Source organism: Haliotis asinina, chromosome 14 (assembly GCF_037392515.1).
Source record: "Haliotis asinina isolate JCU_RB_2024 chromosome 14, JCU_Hal_asi_v2, whole genome shotgun sequence".
NCBI lineage: Eukaryota > Metazoa > Mollusca > Gastropoda > Lepetellida > Haliotidae > Haliotis > Haliotis asinina.
Window position 1 is genome coordinate 8,125,867 of NC_090293.1, and position 20,297 is coordinate 8,146,163.

The window sequence follows — 20,297 nt, forward strand, 5'->3', positions numbered from 1 at the left end:
TTTCGCTATGGTAAAATTCTATTTGCGTCTCTGAGAGCTCCATAAAAATGTCAATAAATGCAAGTCCAACAAGATTACAGATGACATCATATACATTAGAAATCAGTTTTGGTGCCACGGGATTATCAAGCATATTCTGCAACATGTAACCTACCAAGTGAACTCTGTAGTCAATGAAGTCAATGGCTCACAATGCAGATCAGGAGCGTCGCAAAAAGGTACATTTGTGAGGCGAACCTATACGAGGAGACAATAAAGAACTGACAGTGTATTTACAAACCTAACAGATCGAACAAAATACATGAAAGAATAAGCATCGTTTCAACTTAACAAATCGAACAAAATATATGAAAGAATATGAATCATTTCAACGTGTCCCTGGCATTACCTTGAAATGCTTATTGTTTAAACCGACAGCATTGCGCGGTTTCTTTGTGGTTAAAGAAACATGCATACAAAGCACTCCCACTTAAAATTAAATGTACTCTCCGAGCAATATGAACTCAACGTGATGAATTGTCCCGGTGCTGCACAGCGTCTGGGCGAGGACTATTTGTTTAGTCTCATGGTGATGATCAATAAAATAACGGGATTTATTTTGCTGTCAAGGGTTGGTACACGAGTTCATTTACACGCACATGCACAGAGTTGCACTGTGTTGTCATGACACTGAGATAAGATATAGTCTCAATTTCATACACCTTTTACTCTAAATCGTTTAGTGTATACTTACAATCATAGTTTCGACAGGAACGGACTTCACACAGATAGGTATGTGCACTGGATTTACACTAAGTCCCCTTTTCTCTACGTTGCGTCATGCGCTGCGTGCGAAGAAAACGAAAGCAATACCATACATTAGGTGCGAATTTTGCAATTCTTAAGGCCTCCTATTTTTGACGCATCGCAAATGAATTCGCATGAGGAATTTTCCTGCTAAGGCTGGATTTACACTACGTCCGTATGCGTTAGAGATTGCGTTTTTTCCAATACACTAGGTGGAATCATCTGCGATATAAGCCAATGCGTTTTAATTGTTTTTTTCGCATGGCGTCGCATATTACTTTTATACTACTATTGGGGGAGAAGGAGGCGGAAGAAATAGAGGAAGAAATCATAGCATCTCTGGAAGTTTCCCTGCATAATGAAAAGAACAGACCACGAAGATGGTGGGTTCATCCTATAAACCAAGAAAGACAACTTGAAGGAGTCTATGATCGACTGATAACGGAATTAGAAGTGGATGATGACAAATTCCAGAACTATTTCAGGTTATCCAAAGAACAATTCTATGCATTACTGTCGAAAACTGAACAAACTATATCGAGACAACACAAGAGGAATGCGACTAGCCATTGCATCACGGGAAAGAGTAGCAGTCATGGTATGTTCAGGGCGTTTCACTGTTCCTTAAAAAGTAACAACTACATATGTCGGGTTTAAGACCTCTTTAATGTTTTACATTGGTACGTAAAACGTAACAATTTAAATTAAACATCACCATTTTGATGTGTTTTCGAGACATCGAACTAAAAATAAGCAGAAAATATTTATTTTCATACCAGTGTGTTATATACGATACTACTGTACTCATTGTTCTCCCATACTATCAGGCATTACAAATTCCACAGAGAGCTTGAGCAGTACTGGGGACATAGTTATAATCCTGAGTTTTCTGTTCAATATATGAACCAATTTGAGCATCATGGCATGTTTGGGCAAGTTTAATTTCTACAAGAAATTAGGTAGCATTTCAAAAAAGCTTTAAATCTTTGGCATAAGAGATCATGAACATTTCATCACTGTCGTGCTCCTTGTGTACGGATGCCAAAGACTCTGCCAGGAACTTGTCTCTCGCCTGCTGTCTTGAGCGGTTCCTCTCTCTTGTCTCCTCAAGAACACCAATTAGTTTAGAAGTGTTGTCCTCTGATTTCCGAGGTCTGTTCTGGGATGGGGACAACAGGTGAGGCACATCTTGAAGTCGAAGGTGAAGGAGATACTTGACATGAGGTCTGTCTGTAAAAGCGAAAACATGCTTATTAAGTAATTCTTCATTACAAGAATCTTAAGAAACATGTTAACTTTGATTGTTTTATTTTTTAGGTTTTTGGCTAAAGGAGAATCGTTCCAGTCACTGTCCTACACCTACAAAATAGCTGCCTGTACTATTGGAGGTATAGTCAAAGAGATGTGCTCTCTGATTTGGGAAACGCTACAACCACAAGTTATGAAAGTTCCTAATACACCCTAGGATTGGGAACAGATTGCTGGTAGTTTTGAAGACACATAGGAATTTCCCAATTTCTGTGGCACCATTAATGGCAAGCATATTGTGATGAAGGCACTAGCTAGGACAGGATCTGTTTACTACAATTACAAAGGACTGTGGTTGATGCTGGCTACAGGTTTGTGAGGATTGACGTGGGATCATATGGGATGAACAATTACGTGGGAGTGTTTCGGAACTCAAGGTCAGGCTTTGAGAAATGGTAATTTGTCCCTTCCCCAGGACAGAACACTCCATCGAGATGAGGACTTTGGACCCCTCCCATATGTGTTCATCGCAGGTGAAGGTTTGCCGCTGTTGAGAAATCTGATGAGACCTTATTGTGGACGGGGAAGAGAGTATCTTCAACTATCGTCTCAGTCGGGCGAGGAGAATAGCTGACAGCACCTTTGGCATTCTCGCCGCAAGATGGAGAGTTTTTCAATCCAGAATAGCAGTGAAGCCAGAAACGACTAAAAGCATCGTTAAAGCTCAAAGTGTACTGCACAATTATCTCCAGAACGCTATGACACCAACACAGCAGAGGCGATCTGGTGAATCTGCTGAGTCTTCACACGAATGTGCAACATGGCCAGTCTGTCTAGGCACAACAGGCGCGTTAGTCTAGAGGCAGAAAATGTGAGGGATGCATTCAGACAATACAAGTATGTCAACAACCAGGGTCAGGTACCATGGCAGACCGATGTTGTTAGGAGAGCACTGTTTCAAATCTAGGTAAGTTGACATCTTACCTGTTGTCTTCTTCAGAATATCCATGGTCAACACTGTCTTCAGGGTCCACGTCATCCTCCTCCCGATTTTCCTCTGTGTCACTTGGCATGTTGTTCACAGTGCTGCAGGAAGCAAGTGTTTGTTTTCAACATAAAACCTTTAGCTTGATATCAAATAGGCAACCATTGCATGAAAGACGCAATTGTTTTTCACAAATTATGTTGTTTGATATTTTGGAAGTAGAATACAAACTTACCAGTTATCTTTCGTGTACTCATCTGGAAAGCCCAACATTTTCTCTTCCGACCCGTGAAGGTCCCGGGGTAGAACAGGCCTTCAGCAACCCATGCTTGTCATAAAAGGTGACTGTGCTTGTTGTAAGAGGCCACTAACGGGATCGGGTGGTCAGGCTCGTTGACTTGGTTGACATATGTCATCGGTTCCCAATTGCGCAGATCGATGCTCATGTTCTCGATCACTGGATTGTCTGGTCAGACCGCTGCCATATAGCTGGAATATTGCTGAGTGCGGCGTAAAACTGAACTCACTCACTCATCTCTTCCTGAGCCACCATTTTGCTTTCATTTATATTAGTTCCCTGCATTTTCTTATGTACGTGTCTTTTATGCACCCCATCGAGCCCTGGTTGCAATTAAACACACGGAGTTCATAGATAATAAAAGAGCATAAAAACACACCTTGTTTGTGGTATTTTACAATGTCTTTGGGACTGATAATATGATACGTATCTTGCAACCGATAACATCATATGATAATAGTGAGCTGTCCAAGGTTTTAGGGTTTTTCGTTAATACTGACATAATCCTGAGGAAAATAAGTTACTTTCTGAAACGCTGACAGGGTCTTGGATATAGATGTCCATATGTTATTGACATCTCTGTAGTTCCTGGATCTTTTATCGTACAGTATGCTGTTTTGGTCAGCAAGGGATATTAATTGTTCCATATCAACGGAAGTCTGTTGACTTCTTTTTCCTGCCATTCTGCTTGTTCTGACGATTAAGTAATTATCAAATATTCGTCATATTATAATATGTTATGTACAGAGAGGTGCGGGGACAGATGATAGATAATATCTCATCAAAAGCACAGTTTCTTGCAGTTGGAATCGCGTCATTTTATCGAAATATGAGGAAATAACCTTACCTGATTGCCCACGTGTTGGGGAAATTGTTACGGTTAAAAATTTACCATGACAACAATTTAAGAAATCCCCTGTGAACCAGAAAAACAGAACAAAGACAAGTCATTTACGTTCAAATTCTGTATTATTATGCAACAAGAGCAAGGTATACAAAGTCACAAGTCAATATAACAATGCTGATTACAAATACAATTCAAGAAAGGCAAAATCTAAGTCAATTGGTCACGAAGTACAATATAGCAAACTCACCAAAGTCTCAGTACGAGAGGTAATCAACTATGCAGAATGTCAACACAGTGATTGGTGTGACTGCAGATAATGTAGGTCAGGCATTGACGGGTTTTGATGATCAAGCGTGGCAGTGATGTAACTATGAATGAGTGTGAGTGTCGCCCTCAACATGGCAGATAAATTTCGGAAAACCAGAATGCTAAAAGTGTTGACCGTGTATTAAAACGAAATGTGACCCATCATAATTAATATTCAAAACACTAAATGTTGTGACCCTATAATAATTATTACTTAATTGATAACAAAAATATACAGAAAACACACACTCATAACACTTTCCCCCTTGAGGAAAAGAAAGTTTCTCAGAAACTTTCTGTTACTATCATAGCAATAATAACATAATAACATAACATTAGTAATGATAGGAGCAATATGAAAACCTTCCTGCAGATTTACTATGACAAAATGCAGATATATACATACAGCATCATCAAGTCATCAAACATTTATACCCTGGAAAGTGCATCAGCACAAACATTGTCTTTGCCTTTAATGTGTTTGATCACAAGATTGAACCTTTGAAAGGTCACACTCCACCTCATAAGTATTTGATTTTTGTCCTGAAGAAAAGCCGAGAGATTGTGATCAGTAATAACTTCAGTTGGCAAAGTGGTAGTACCAAGGTACACTTCAAAATGCTGTAAAGCTAACAAAAGACCTAATGTCTCTTTCTCAATGGTAGAATAATTTCTTTGGTGCTTGTCAAATTTCTTTGATAAATAACAAACTGGATGTTCAATCACTGAATCATCCTCTTGAATCAGGACAGCACCTGCACCAACATCACTTGCATGTATTTGCAACTTAAATGCTTTCTCAAATTTGGTGCCTGCAATACTGGAGAATTCATGAGTATGGCTTTGACTTTTTCAAATGCAGTCTGACAACTGCTATCCCACTGAAAGTTTACTTTTGCCCAAAAAAGATTAGTAAGTGGAAATACAACATCTGAGAAGTTTTGACAAAACTTTCTGTAATAGCCAACCATACCCAAGAATCTCATGAGTTCTCTCTTAGTTTGAGGTACTGGAAAATGTACAATTGGCTCAACTTTAGCATGAACTGGTTGTACCTGGCCGTGCCCTACAACATGCCCTAAAAATTCCACTTGTGCCTTTCCGAATTCACATTTGGCGAGATTCACAGTTAACTTTGCCTCAGACAGTCTTTCTGAGCACGAGTCCTTTTAAGATGGTCATCCCACTAAATGTCGTAATCAATGACATCATCCACGTAAGCCTCGACACGATCAAGGCCTGATCTGACATTGTTGACGAGTCTCTGGAACGATGCTGGAGCATTCTTCAGACCAAACGGCATCACCTTGTATTGATACAGTCCATCTGGTGTAGCGAATTCCGATATTTTCTTTGCACAGTCTGTAAGTGGAATCTGCCAGAAGCCCTTCAGTAAGACAAACTTACTTATATATTTAGCTTGACCAATGTGATCAATGCAATCATCCACTCTCGGAATAGGATACGAGTCAGTTCGTGAGAGTGCCTTGACAGCTTTCATGTCAGCACAGCAGCGCCAACCACTGGCACAAGAACACATGGTGAACTCCACAAACTGTCACTGGGTTCAATAAAGTCATTGTCCAGCATGTATTTGACTTCCTTCCATAGAATTTCACGCTTCACTGGATTCATCCGATGAGGGTGTTGTTTTACAGGTACAGCATCACCTACATCTATATCATAACTAACAACATCAGTTCAACGAGGCACATCAGGAAATAAGTGAGAGAACTCATACATCAAATCTGACATTTGAACTTTCTGTTCAGGGGATAAATATGATAGTTTCTCATCAAGGTGAGCTAACACATCAGAATTTCTCACTTTCGGTGAAACATTATCACTAAGATCATCAAACTTCACATTGCTAACACAATCATCAATGTTGTCAACATTTTCACAATTGTCTTTAGTGCAATCAGTAACTGGGGAGAGTGTGGCAATACAATTGACATGTTTGGTTTCTAACCTGTCATGATATTTCTTAATCATGTTGACATGACACAATCTCTTTTGTTTACAACAACCAGGTGTCTGTGTCGCTAACCTTTTTGTCAACAACATATGGACCTTGATATCTTGCTCTCAGTGACTGACCAGCAATGGGAAGCAAAACTAACACTTTCTCACCACAAGTGAAATTTCTCTCCTTTGACTTTTTCTCATAGTTTAGCTTCATTTTTGTCTTATGAAACTTTCATGTTTCTTCTAGCCAACTCACTTGCTTTTAATAATCTGTCCCTAAATGTAGACACATGGTTGAGATTGACTCAGGTCTGTCATTGAGCCATTGTTCTTTTAAGTGTTTTAGGGGCCCACGCACACTGTGACCAAATACAAGTTCAAAGGGGCTAAGCCCTACACTTTCCTGAACTGACTCTGACATCAAACCACAAAAACTGCACACCCTCATCCCAATCTTTCTCTGTCTCAAAACAATAAGTCTTGATCATATTCTTCAAAGTTTGATGAAATTTTTCTAAAGCTCCCTGTGACTCTGGATGATAAGCACTAGACTTAACTTGCTCACTACCTAACTGGTACATAGCTTGTTGGAACACCTTAGACATAAAATTTGAGCCCTGATCAGACTGAACATCATCTGGCAAACCAACTAAGGTGAAAAACTTGATCAAAGCCTTGACAATAACAGGAGCAACAATCCTACGAAGCGGAATTGCTTCAGGATATCTGGTAGAAGCACACATGATTGTGAGTAAATACTGATTACCAGACTTAGTCTTAGATAGTGGACCAACACAGTCAATAATAACTCTACTGAAAGCTTCCTCAAAAGCCGGTATTGGTTTCAAGGGAGCAGTAGGAATTTTCTGATTTGGTTTTCCAACAATTTCGGCATGCATGACAGGTCTTACAAAATTCAGCCACATCATGTCTCAGACTGGGCCGAAAGAAATGTGCCAAAATTTTCTCACAAGTTTTGTTTACACCCAAATGACGTGGGACTTTCATGTGCCAATGAAAGTATACGTTTTCAAAATAATTTCGGTAGCACAGTTTGATGATACAATTTCCATTCATCCTCCGCAGGAACATCCGGCGACCTATATTTCCTTATCAGAACACCATGCTTATAGTAATAACAAACTGGAACCTTGCTAACCTCCTCAAAAGAAACAGCCTTACTAGCCAGCTTCTGCACTTCAACATCCTCACCCTGTGCACTAATAAGCTGCTCTCTGGAAAGAACATGTTCACCACCTGACAAACTATCTGACTTATCAAGAAGTCCTGAAGAGCTACCACTCTCTGAAAATAAGTCATCTGTCTCTACCTCACACAAAGAATGATAGATACATGTACCTGACAAATCGTAAATTGTATCATTCTGTAAAGTCTTGGTAGAAATGCCTTTAGACATTGAATGAAGGAAGGAGGAAGAAGGAAAAATACCCGGAAATTCATCCTCCAACTTTTCAGTACTAACTGAACTCTCCGGCAAAACAGTGACAATTGGATCGGCGCCAACTTTAGCCCCCATAAGATCATTACCGATCAACAAATCGACACCCGGAACTGGGAAAGAGTCAAGAACACCACCTTTCACCTCACCTGAAATCAGATCTGAGGTCAAATTCACAAAATGGAGAGAAGCAGAAGAAATGCCACCTATACCCTGAAGCAAAACATATGAGTTGGCTGAAGACTCATCAGAAAAGGCAAAATATCACTACAAAAATGACTTGGTTTCCAGAAACCAACTCTCAGATCTCACTAAATGGAAACCAACATAAAAGTAGAAAATGTGGTTTCAAGTTGGTTTCCATTGCGCTGTTTTGAACTAAGTAACATAAAATGTGAAATTGTTTACCATCCTGACATCCAGTTGGTATCCATTCAGTAAAACTGGGTGACCTAGTTTCCAAATAGAATCCATAATGGATACTCTAAGCTCCGATGATGGAAACTGACACGAAGCTATGGTCATGTGTTGGTTTCCACTCCTGCCTGAAACTTAGCTTTCACGATGTGTTATAATTCAATCTGAATGTGACTGGGGATGGAATAGTAGATTCGTATCAATGCTTAGATGAACAAGACAACAAAAGTAAATTGTTGACGCATCATTCTGTGGATATCACAACATTAAATGTGGCTTCAAACTGATGATACAAGAAATATACACTTTTTTCCTTCACATTCTTGTTTATTCGTAATGTAATGAAGCATCATATTCCAAGTACCATGCACACAATAACCGTACTAAACATGCAAATGGTCAAAGGACGATTGGCTATAAATGGTCTTTGCCCAGCTATGTGCGCGAGGCGCACTTAGTTCCGTTTCTCTAGATTGGGATGAATGGGGCAAGTCCAGGTTTCGGTTGTCTGCTTTGTCAAATTGAGGATCAGACGCTTTCTTTATCTGAAAAGAAATAATAAAACAGTGATATCTATATACAAGAATAAAAGGTGAGTTGACTCTGCATAGAAATATTGCTCAAACTTTTATTATATATCAATTATAACTTATTGGATCATTGAGCTGTTTTATTGTATAAAAAGAAATAAAATTAAAGCCACTTTAGCAATAGCAATAGTTCAGATATATATTAATAATTAAAAGGTAAATGATGCAATATATAAAAAAAAACAGGCTATAGACTGCCAACTCCTGGGAATGTGAAAGAGTATAAGCATTTAGGAAGTATAAGTATTATTAGTATAAGTCATTAAAACATTTAAATCTACCAGGTTTTTAATCGTAGTATTCTTGTTGTTTTAATTTTGGCTAGCATATTGTACACTCGCCAGCAGCTGAAGGGATGGTGTAAATCCAACTAGGGTCCATGCAGGTAGCAAAGGTACTGTAAGTCCCCATGGTCCCTAGTTTGGTGATCTACCTTCAGTTGTTGGCGATCTATAGCCTGATTTTATAGTGTATCGTCCTAATGGTGATGTTGTTTTTAAGTTTTCACGCCAGTTTTAATTCCATTTGTGATATTCTAGTTCTTTTACTGTCCTTCGTTGACAGGTTTTATAGCAGACATATAATTAATTTTGATATTAGATGTTCTCGTCACGATATGGCTGAGATATTGCCGATGTGACGTTAACTTTTAACTCACTCACTCACTCACCTTAGACCCACACCACCTATCAAACAATGTTTCCTTTTCTCTAGCAAACTCTACAAAAGTCTCATTGTCCCTTTTGTGAGCATTTCTGAATTTCTGACGATAGGTCCCAGGCTTTCTCATAAGCTTTCAAAAGTGTACTCTTCACAAGATCATAATCTCAGCTTTGTTGTACTGACAAGGCTGAATAAGCATCCTGAGCTTTACCCTTCAAAACAGTTTGCAATAGCATAGTCCATGACTCTCTAGGCCATTTGAGATTTTCAGCAACTTTCTCAAAATGTAGAAAATATTTGTCAACTTCATTCTTCTTTAAAAGGGGTCACAAGCCTAGCTTGACTTGCAATATCGAATAAGGATTGAGGTCTGAGAAGGGTTTTCAAGGTTTTTTTCAAAGCAATTTCTCTATCGACTTGCAATTTCTTCAATTGTATTTCTTTCTCCATCTCAAACTTTTTCATTTTCATCTTTTTCAATTCTTCGTGTTTTCTATTTTCTTCTTTTTGAATTTGTAATTGAATCTCAAGTTTCTTTATTTCCAATTGATCTGAACCTGTCTCTGGCACCATTTCCAAAACACATCATCTTCAAAACCTCCCTCATCAATATAGTGATTCAACACAATTTTCAAAATCTGAAATTTCCTCTTTGCAGGTTTGGCATCAAGTTGGAGATGTGAAGAAATTTGCAATAAATATGACTTCCTCAACTAACTAATTGTCCCAGAGTCAGGGGACAATATAAACCTCTCAAGTTCAAACACCATTTTGCTGGTTCAACAATTAACATGTTGCAAAATTGCAAAAATTTGGAATATATTGCACATTATGGTCTCAAATGTCAAATGAATTCTATCCCGGACGAAACCCCAATTTTGTTACGGTAAAGAATTTACCATGACAACAATTTAAGAAATCCCCTGTGAACCAGCAAAACAGAACAAAGACAAGTCATTTACGTTCAAATTCTGTATTACTATGCAACAAGAGCAAGTCAATGGGTCACAAACTACAATATAGCAAACTCACCAATGTCTCAGTACGAGAGGTAATCAACTATGCTGAATGTCAACACAGTGATCGGTGTGACAGCAGATAATGTAGATCAGGCATTGACGGGTTTTGATGATCAAGCGTGGCAGTCATGTAACTATGAATGAGTGTGAGTGTCGCCCTCAACATGGCAACCAGCCTTTATATATATTTACTGAGTCATTTTGCCGAAGGTTCAGGCACAAACGAACATCGTCAACACTGTAGAATGCCCTAGAATAAGTCTTCCGGAAGTAAACACATCGAAAACTAGGAGCAGACAAATTCCGGAAGACCAGAATGCTAAAATAGTTGACCAGCTATTAAAACGAAATGTGACCCATCATAATTAATATTCAAAACACTAAATGTTGTGACCCTTTAATAATTATTACTTAATTAATAAGAAAAATATACAGAAAATACACACTCGTAACAACATATCTTCTTGGAATGACGTCATCAGGGGAATTCCTCATGCGAATTCATTTGCGATGCGTCACAAATAGGAGGCATACATATCTAATCCGCATCGGATCGCATGGCATGCAAAATTCGCACGTAATATATTGTGTGAGATGAAAAAGTACTGCTTGCGGGGTTTTTTTTGGACGCAACGCATGACGCTACGCAGAGAAATTCGGACGTAGTGTCAATTCCTCCTATTGTCATTCAAATATGGTATTTTCTCAACACATGGGCAATCAGGTAAGGGTATTTCCTCATCTTTCCATAAAAGTACACGAATCCAACCGCAGAGAACCTGTGACTTTGATGGTATATTATTCGTGATGTGTTTCTGCTCCTGTCTGTACATGAGATGCTATAAAATGACAAACATTTGACATACTTTATGTACTTTGATATACAGTATTTCATTCTCTGATGAAGCAGATTGACGGGAAATTTTTCATCCTCTTCTAATTCCCTTCGTAGACAATTACATTTTTCTTCAAGTAATCTTTATTGGTTTAGAGGATGAACCCATCCTCTCCGTGTTCTGTCACGGTTCTTCCTCAGAAACAGAAACTGCCAGAGATGCTGGAATTTCTTCCCCCATCTCTTCTTCCTCCTCCACATCTGTTAGGAACTCTTGATGCCAGCACAGTCAAAACCCAAAACCCCAATAATTCGCAAGTGTACTGGAAAAAAACGTCCTCGGTAACACATGCGTAAAAACGCGGACCTAGTGTAAAGCCTTAACAGGATGAACACTGTATTGATATGGAAGTTGTAAACCTACTGTTTTGGTTAAATGAATAGTGTATGGATTATTATTGTTTGAGTGAATAAGTTTAGTTTTACCAGCAATATGCTAGCAATATTCCAGCAATATCCAGTGGTAGACACCAGAAATGGGAGTAACCACTAGGCTGCACTATGAAGCTGTAAGTGTTTGACATAGGTGATACAATTAGGTGATTTCCACAGGGTGTATATATAATAAAAACATAAATGATGAGTCCAGATGTTTCTTCCTGCAAAAACGTCTTCATATTTCCAAACGATCTTTCGCCGATAAACGGCTCTTCAGGTAGTTAATGAGGCACGACGCACAACTGTAATAGATATGTCGTAATCATGAGTATGACATTTCACTTAGGGAGAATAGCGGGAGACGTAAAACGTAGCCATGGTAGCAGTAGGGTTGCGTTTGTGACGTCTTCATGTTTTTGACGTATTAGTTAGAAACAATAGTGGTGAACATGTATGCAGTATGGTTTCAGTGAACAAATTCATACTGAGTTATATTAGGAGGGATTACACTCACTCACTCACTCACCATACCGATAATGTAGGAAAACGCAACACAGTCAGATTATTTCAGTTTTCACTGACTATGAATACAGCAGGTCTGAACATCAAGTTTTGAATTTTATTGTGAAATGAACATATAAGTACTATGACAGTCTCCTTACTGGGCCACGCTAATGTTACATCACCGACATCTCACACTAACATTTTCTGCACTACAAAGATCGTCGTGTTTTCGACACACAGAATTATAGTCTGATTTCTCCAACTGTGAGATGTAGAGTTCTTGTACGGATGTGACGTCATCACAAGTATCAGGACTACCGAGGATGCCACCGGAAATCCCCTGCACGTTGGCAGCATCTACAATACATCAGAACATCTTGTGCATTGACAATGTGGCGAAAATGCAAATCATACAAGTGATATTTTTTACGTTAAATCCCCCATAATGCATGAACAATTTTAAATATTCTTCAATTTAATTATAGATTATAGAGCAAAAACATACATAATGCTTCCGACCATGTTAGTTTTTCAGACAGTATGATAAACAAATGTGAAGCGAGACCGTCAAATATCATCGATATGTATAACCAAATATTAACTTTTCCTTTCTCCATGCCTCATAATTGATCAGATATTGACACATATCGACTAAAATGGACGAACAAGCTTTGGCAACAGTTATCGTATGACGATGTATTTAGTTTAATGAGTGCAAAGACTCAAATGGTTGAACGGCTGAAATTTCAGATGGTTCTTTTGCTATGAAATTGCCTCAGGCGTATGTTCGAGTTCGACCGTGTGTGTTCGGTGTTGGTGGACCTTTTTTCTTTTCTATTTTCTTTTCTCTCTTTTACATTGACATGTCACCGGTATTGAAGAATACGCTTATTGTTTCACGAACACTACCTGTCATATTACAGAGTCAGTTTACAACAGATCATTATAGATAAGAGTTTGAACTGTGTACTCAGTTAAAGTATTAACAGCTATTGTCTAAAATGCATCCACTGTGTTCTAACAAATACATATTTTTTTTCTTCACAAAGTAGTGGCATTCAATACACCGACATACAGACACCGATCTGCTTAGAAGTATGGTGAAGTGAGCATCGTTTCCACCTTGTTTGTTTGTGCCTCCGTACTCTCGGCGATATGAGTAGGATCTCATTGATGTTTTACACATATATTAAATGTTGACAAATTTCAGATGGTCCTTTTGCTGTGAAATTGTCTCAGGTGCATTCAGTCACATCGTGGTTGTGGTATTAACATAGAAACGGAGGTGATGACAAACTACGTTTCAATTGCAAAAATGTGTGTCAGGAGGTAATATATGTGCCAGGTATATGTCGATTAAGTGTGATCCATGTAAAGGCTCATACCTTCACACTGGAAGGTCCCGGGATCAGATGACCACGCCCCACTTGCTCCACAGACATACCAGCGGTCTCCACTTATGTCACGTGGTAGAGTGTAGTTAGCTCTACAGCCAATCAGACAATATTGTCCATAATCAGCCCGCCAGCCATTGCAAGCCACGTAGCCAGAGTTGGGTACCGGAAGCTCGTCACAGGGATAGGCTGTGGAGATAAGTTCTTGCCGCATTAGAGGGTATGTACTGGCATACTAGATCGGTCATGTCCACAGGATTTGTTGTCTACGTCTGATGCATGTGTGCGTCGTAATATCAATACAGTGGTTAGTCTAGTCTACACAACAACTCATTTATTTTGTTGTTTCAACCCATTAACGCACAGGATTCTTCTGGAGCTTCTGAGATAGAACATTTTAACTAAAACCCTATCCTTGGTAACGACGAGAATGTTCAAGTGACGTTCTTCGTCATGCCAGGGACGGCTTATGTCAGTGACGTCTTATGTCAGACACGGTCAGACACGTTGTGAACTAATACCAGTGACGTGTTATGTCAGTGACGGCTTGTGTCATACACGTTGTGGAGTCATTCCTTGACACTTTATGTCTGACACGTTGTAAAGTGATATCAGTGACGTCTTGTGTCAGTGATGTCCTGTGCCAGACACGTAAAGTAATACCAGTGACGTCTTGTGTCAGACACCTTGTAAAGTAATGTCAGTGACGTCTTGTGTCAGTGATGTCCTGTGCCAGACACGTAAAGTAATACCAGTGACGTTTTGTGTCAGACACCTTGTAAAGTAATGTCAGTGACGTCTTATGTCAGACACGTTGTGACTTCAGACAGTCCAGTATATCTGAATGTCATACAGACACTTTCTCAACACTGATAATAGCGGCCATGACTTTCACCTCCACGTATGACTAGCGCACCATTCTCAGTTTGTAAAAACTGAAACTGAAATGTGCACATTCCTTGTTACGCCCGTAGCAAACATCGTTATGATATCTCCACCGTGATGATGCTGAAATATTGCTAAAAGCGGTGTAATAATAAACTCTTTCACTCACTATATGAAATATTGAGCAAACTGTATTCAGATACAACACCGTATGTAATTCAAAACATCTTCACCGACTGAAAAGAGAAAATGAAATTTTCAAAGTCCATTGACAAGAGTTTCCGAGTGCACAAAACAAAACTAATCGAAACGGCATAAGACGCCAACTGACATATTCAACAGAAGGGGTTGTTATGATGACCTCAAAACTGCTTACGTCGGACGTTGATTTGAAACTTGCACTCCTTCTGTAAACCATTGTTTTTCTTGATGGTCACGTACTGGACGAAGAAGTCGCCCCAGGGGAAGCGGTAGGAGTTGGTGACATAGTTGGACGTCGTAGTGACTTCGTTACCATGTGGGTCTGTGAAAGTTGGCACTGTCCACTCGTGGGTCAGTTCGTGGTCAACTGTGTTGAGTTCTGTCCTGTTTTCACAGCCACTTACCACAGGGGGCTGGACGTCTGAAGGAGGAAAGGTCATCAAATGAAAGGAACCCTGATATTGTCGGACGATTAGGACACCAACACAACTGTATGCTAATATACTATTTTGTATGCTCCATTCGACTAGGTATGTAGGCGGCAGGCAGTATTCTTATCTTTACCGCCCCGTGAAGGTCCCGGGGTAGAATAGGCCTTCAGCAACCCATGCTTGCCATAAAAGGCGACTATGCTTGTCGTAAGAGGCGACTAACGGGATCGGGTGGTCAGGCTCGCTGACTTGGTTGGCACATGTCATCGGTTCCCAAATGCGCAGATCGATGCTCATGTTGCTGATCACTGGATTGTCTGGTCCAGACTCGATTATGTACAGACCGCCGCCATATAGCTGGAATATTGCTGAGTGCGGCGTAAAACTAAACTCACTCACTCTTATCTTGACCAGTCTGGCCTTCGCAACCACTCATTATGGGTCTATCCATAGTTGTCGTGAAAGGTGTGGGAGCGGAAGCTCAGGCTGGATGACTTGGTTGACATGTCGTTTAATCGTTTCCCAATTTCTTAGACCTCAGCTCATGATGTCTATCACTGGTTTGGCCTGCCATGTATCTGGGATATTGCTGAGTGTGGCGTTAAACAACAAATAAACATTATGGGGCTGCACGTTTGAGGCAAGGAGAGCGAATGATGATGATAAGTCCAATATTCATTACGGGTGTTGATTAACAATTCACTTACTTACTCGGACATCAACAACTGTGTTGCTGAAGGTCAGTCATGTGATAATATATAAATATTTGCTTTTAGATTTCAGGTGCTGTTACTGTTCAATGGCCGTACATTTCCTAGCCTGACCAGGAATGTTGGATGCCCTACCTCCTTCACAGTTAACGCCTGACCATCCAGGTGGACACACACACGTGTACATGTCCAGGCCGTTCACACACGTGGCTCCGTTCTGGCATGGGTTGCTGTTGCAGGATTCAGCGACTGCATAGAGAAACACAAGGTCAATACAACCTGCTACACATAAGGTAGATAAAGTATTCATCTTTATATTCAAGCTTTTCCACCTGAAGATAGGGTTAGAATTGCTGTTAAGTAAATTATGCTTGTCGTTGGAAGTGACTGACAGGATCGGGTGGTCAGACTCGCTGAACCAACTGTGTTACGAGAGTGTGTTTCTGTAAATTGTATTATTGATTAAGTGATAATTATTATGGGTCACATTTCGTATCATAAATGTTAAGTGTTTTTAGTATTTTATTGACAGGCCTTTAAGGTAGGGCTTTAGAGTTACCTCCCTTTGATAATTTTCTGAGGTAAACACGAACGTTCAGGAAGTAGTGATTTATATATAAAGATTGGTTGTCGTGCTGACGACATAGGGACACACCCACGAGTAAGTGGAGTACATTAAACTGCCTGTCTTCGTCAACGCCTGACCGACTTAACCGCTGCCTGATCGCTCGTCGTGTTACATTCAGTAAAACTGTCTTACTCTCACACTCGGTGAGCTGACAATGTATTTGTGACCCATTACTTCAGATTTGACTAATATGTACAAAAAAGCTCTCTTGTGAAGTTTTTGTATCTTGGTTCTGTTTGCTGAATACAACTTATTGAAAATTTCAGACTCATCAGTGTTATATTTTGCTGGTTCTGAAGGGATTTCTTACACCTATGGCACGGCAAATTATTCACCGTAATAGTTGGCATATGTTCTCGCATCGAATTCTGTAGATCAGTGTTCACAGTGTCAATCACAGGATTAACTGGTTCAGATTATTTACAAAATGAAGTGGAGCGCATAATAGGTACAGTTCTGTCAATAACACAAACAGTGCATTTTGTGTGCAAGGGCCGTCTTTAGGCGGTACTTGAAACTGAAAAATAGTTGCGCACCAAAAATCCAAGATGGCTATGAACGAAACTTCTAATAGGGATGACATCACTTACACAAGCACTGTGGCGTCGTCCCGATCCAGACCCCAACCGAAGGTGTGACGTCGTCCTGGGAACAAGTCCATGTTGCGGTGCCCGTGATGTTGTAACCTCGGTTACAAGTGAAGGTGGCCACGCTGCCGTAGTGGTTGCCGTTGCTGAGGCTGTAGTCACCATTCACTACTGTCTGGGGTTCCCCGCACGTTATTTCTATTTGCGATAACTGTTGTTATCAAATCTTTCTGAATCTATCATGTATGCATTACTATATTTCTAAGGAAGTGCCATTAGCAATTTTAAACTTTAAAACATACTACGTTTCCCTTGATACATTTTGAAAACGGACAGTAGTTTTCTACTTAGGTAAAATGTCAAGTACACAGATGACAAAACATTCAAATATTACCACAACAATCAATGTAATTATATGAATACTGAAAACGAGGCGTCCTCAGTAACAGAAACAACTGCGGGCATTCATGACTGCCCCAGTAACGACAGCATATGCCAAACGTCTGCTTTGCATGCTTGCATGAAATCCGCACGGACAGGTAATGTAGACTGTCGCCAGATCTATACCCGTATATTATAATCTTCCTTACTATTTCAACTAAATACATCTTAAAGAGGTTATGTCTTATGCTGTTTGAAGGTCAAGGCCAACTTTGTGAGTCAGTAAACAATAGATTGACGTTAACGTCCATAACGCAACAGCTCGTGGCACTGGAGGTTGGCATGGAAGAGGATACTGCCAGTTTGCTTATAGAGTGTGCAGACACAAACTTCTTGTGCATGCTCCAGACCTAGACTGCGTGTATGTCAGAATCAACTGTGCCTCTATTTTTTGCAAGTATAGTCATTTTGCAACAACTGCAGTTTGAACTGAAATTTAAACTGATTTATTAGGAAATATTTGTCCACATGCAAATATAAAAGGTTCAGTGTTCGTGTTAACAGAGAACCTGGGTTTTAAACGCAACAAAATAATAAAAACACACGCAGGAAATTTGCATGCATGTTTTGGACGCATAGATCCTGATCTATTTAATTTTAAAAGGTACCTTAAATCATCAACATATTAAAAAAAGAATTTACCAAATTATTACAATTATAATTACAATTACTCTTACAATACAAAACTTCCCGCGAACGCAGCCTTTTATACCCATCGGCAAGTCCCTGTATAAAGAATTGCTACAGTGAAAAGTGTATCTTTACACTTCCAAGTTTGGTTTACGTTGTACACAGTAACAAACAACAGTAGTGAGTGACTGAGTGTGTTTTATAGGAAGTTATGTTGAATATTGTAAAAATATGAATGAATAGCAATTCTTAACGTCTTATAGCTGAGGCAATCTAGATTTGTCAAGTTGTCCCAAGGCTTCTCATTGATGCTGCTGGATCTAGGAGACCTGTCCTAAATTCTAAGCGCTAATTCATTCCCAACAATTGTAACAACGGGAGCGGACTTATATACACTACCCTACACTTCGTGAATGTAAATTACATGCTTAGTATTTTCAAGCTATGTCATGAATTTGTTAAATGCTATTTGCGCAATGAAATATATGAAAGAAGCATGACCACAGCACTACTAGCATGCGCATGCGCCTTGACCTTGTGATAATAAGCATGCGCAACGGTAGCGTCTAAAACGCGAGATCGCGAGAAAAATGAAATGTCGCATTCTCGTGCTCTAGCGATTTCGTGTTTTTGTGGCTTTATTTGACAAGTCGAGATTGCGAGATTGCGAGATTGCGAGATTTGACAGCATGTTTAACAGCCGCATTCTCGTGTCGTCGACTTTTGACAAATAATTGATCTGTACCAAAAGCAGGAGATCGCGAGAACGAAAGATTTTGGCCAAATCTCGCGTTCTCGCGAACTCGCATTCTCGCACTTTTGACATTTTGGCTTGTTTCCAAAGGTCGAGATCGGGAGAATGCGAGATCGCGAGAATGTCCCTTACAGTATTCCATACAAAACACTGATTCCAAGCTAGCGATATTTACCGTCGGTGCAGCACTGTCCGTATCTTCCGCCTGGACACTGACATCCACCAGATGATAAGTCATAGGAACCATATGTACATAGAGTGTTGCAGGCTTGATGATCATAGGCACCTGCTCCAGCATCGCAGTTCTCGAAGTCCGTGCAAGTGTCGATCATCGAAACACTTCTTGAGCGTTGTTGCTTTCCAAAACACTGTGCATCACAAGTGGACCAAGGATTCCAATGCTCCCATTCACAGTCACACGCCTCCCAGGTAGGCGCGCGTTGACTGCTCACATGGGATGTCATCAGACACACTACCAAAAACATCTCTGGAACCATTCTGTCTCTTTTCACAATATTCAACAAGGTACAATGTACGAAGCCTGATCTGTATAACCAAGCCAGATGGTTTCTGAAGCGATGTATACGGCTTAACACATCTGGTGTTTTACGTGACCCTGTGGGTATCCAAGTAGTACATTATTTCAGTTGTATATTCTGCACAATAATCGTATGTTGACTATTGCATCTGGCTATCGACACAATCACATTGGCTCATAGTTATAACAGTTGTATATCCTGATTTAACACACGCTAATAAGACGTGAGGTAGTTCGTGTTCAATAGAGATATTCAGAGGAATGTTCGTGTCATGGCACAAACATTGCCTTGCAGGGATATGAACATCACATTGTCTAAGACCTACCAAGTCAACTAACTAAACATGATAGACGATAACACCTTTGTAAAGCATCTGTCCGTTACTTCCTGAAACACAGATCAAACATGACACCGAGTAGTCCTTGCGTGTCGTAAAAATGTTGCGTGATGCCTTATCATAATGGGGCCGAATGTGAACATATGCGCTTATTGTTACTATCCTGTTAAGGATCTTCAGAGTAAAGAAAATTGTCGGGGCAGTGATTGTCGGTTTGATATCCCTGATTATGTTTCCAAATCAGTATCATATGATCTTGATGTCTGCATAACTGCCACCAAATTCAAGTTGGCTCGCAGTGACACAACTGACTATCGCTCACAAAGGTACCAAGTACTTGTATGTAAAACTCATATAAGCACCATTATGTCGTATTGATGGATTGGTCTTCCAAATG

At 39.8% G+C, this 20,297-nt stretch overlaps 1 protein-coding gene across 1 annotated transcript; it reads right to left on the reverse strand.

The window, feature by feature from the left end:
- Positions 1-12,541: 12,541 nt before the first annotated feature.
- LOC137262240 (neurogenic locus Notch protein-like) lies at positions 12,542-19,521 on the reverse strand. Its single transcript, XM_067800043.1, has 6 exons — positions 19,200-19,521; positions 17,203-17,397; positions 16,120-16,233; positions 15,019-15,264; positions 13,749-13,946; positions 12,542-12,720 (listed from the first exon to the last, which is right to left on the reverse strand). Exons 1-6 carry the CDS (start codon positions 19,519-19,521, stop codon positions 12,542-12,544), a joined length of 1,254 nt encoding a protein of 417 aa, XP_067656144.1.
- Between the last annotated feature and the right edge of the window lie 776 nt (positions 19,522-20,297).

Excerpts from the sequence above, each read along its gene's own strand:
- LOC137262240 (XM_067800043.1), bottom strand. The coding sequence starts at position 19,521 with ATGGTTCCAGAGATGTTTTTGGTAGTGTGTCTGATGACATCCCATGTG. Across the intron at positions 17,398-19,199 it reads CGGACAGTGCTGCACCGACG|AAATAACGTGCGGGGAACCC; the intron begins GTAAATATCGCT and ends TATCGCAAATAG. Across the intron at positions 15,265-16,119 it reads AGGCGTTAACTGTGAAGGAG|ACGTCCAGCCCCCTGTGGTA; the intron begins GTAGGGCATCCA and ends TTCCTCCTTCAG.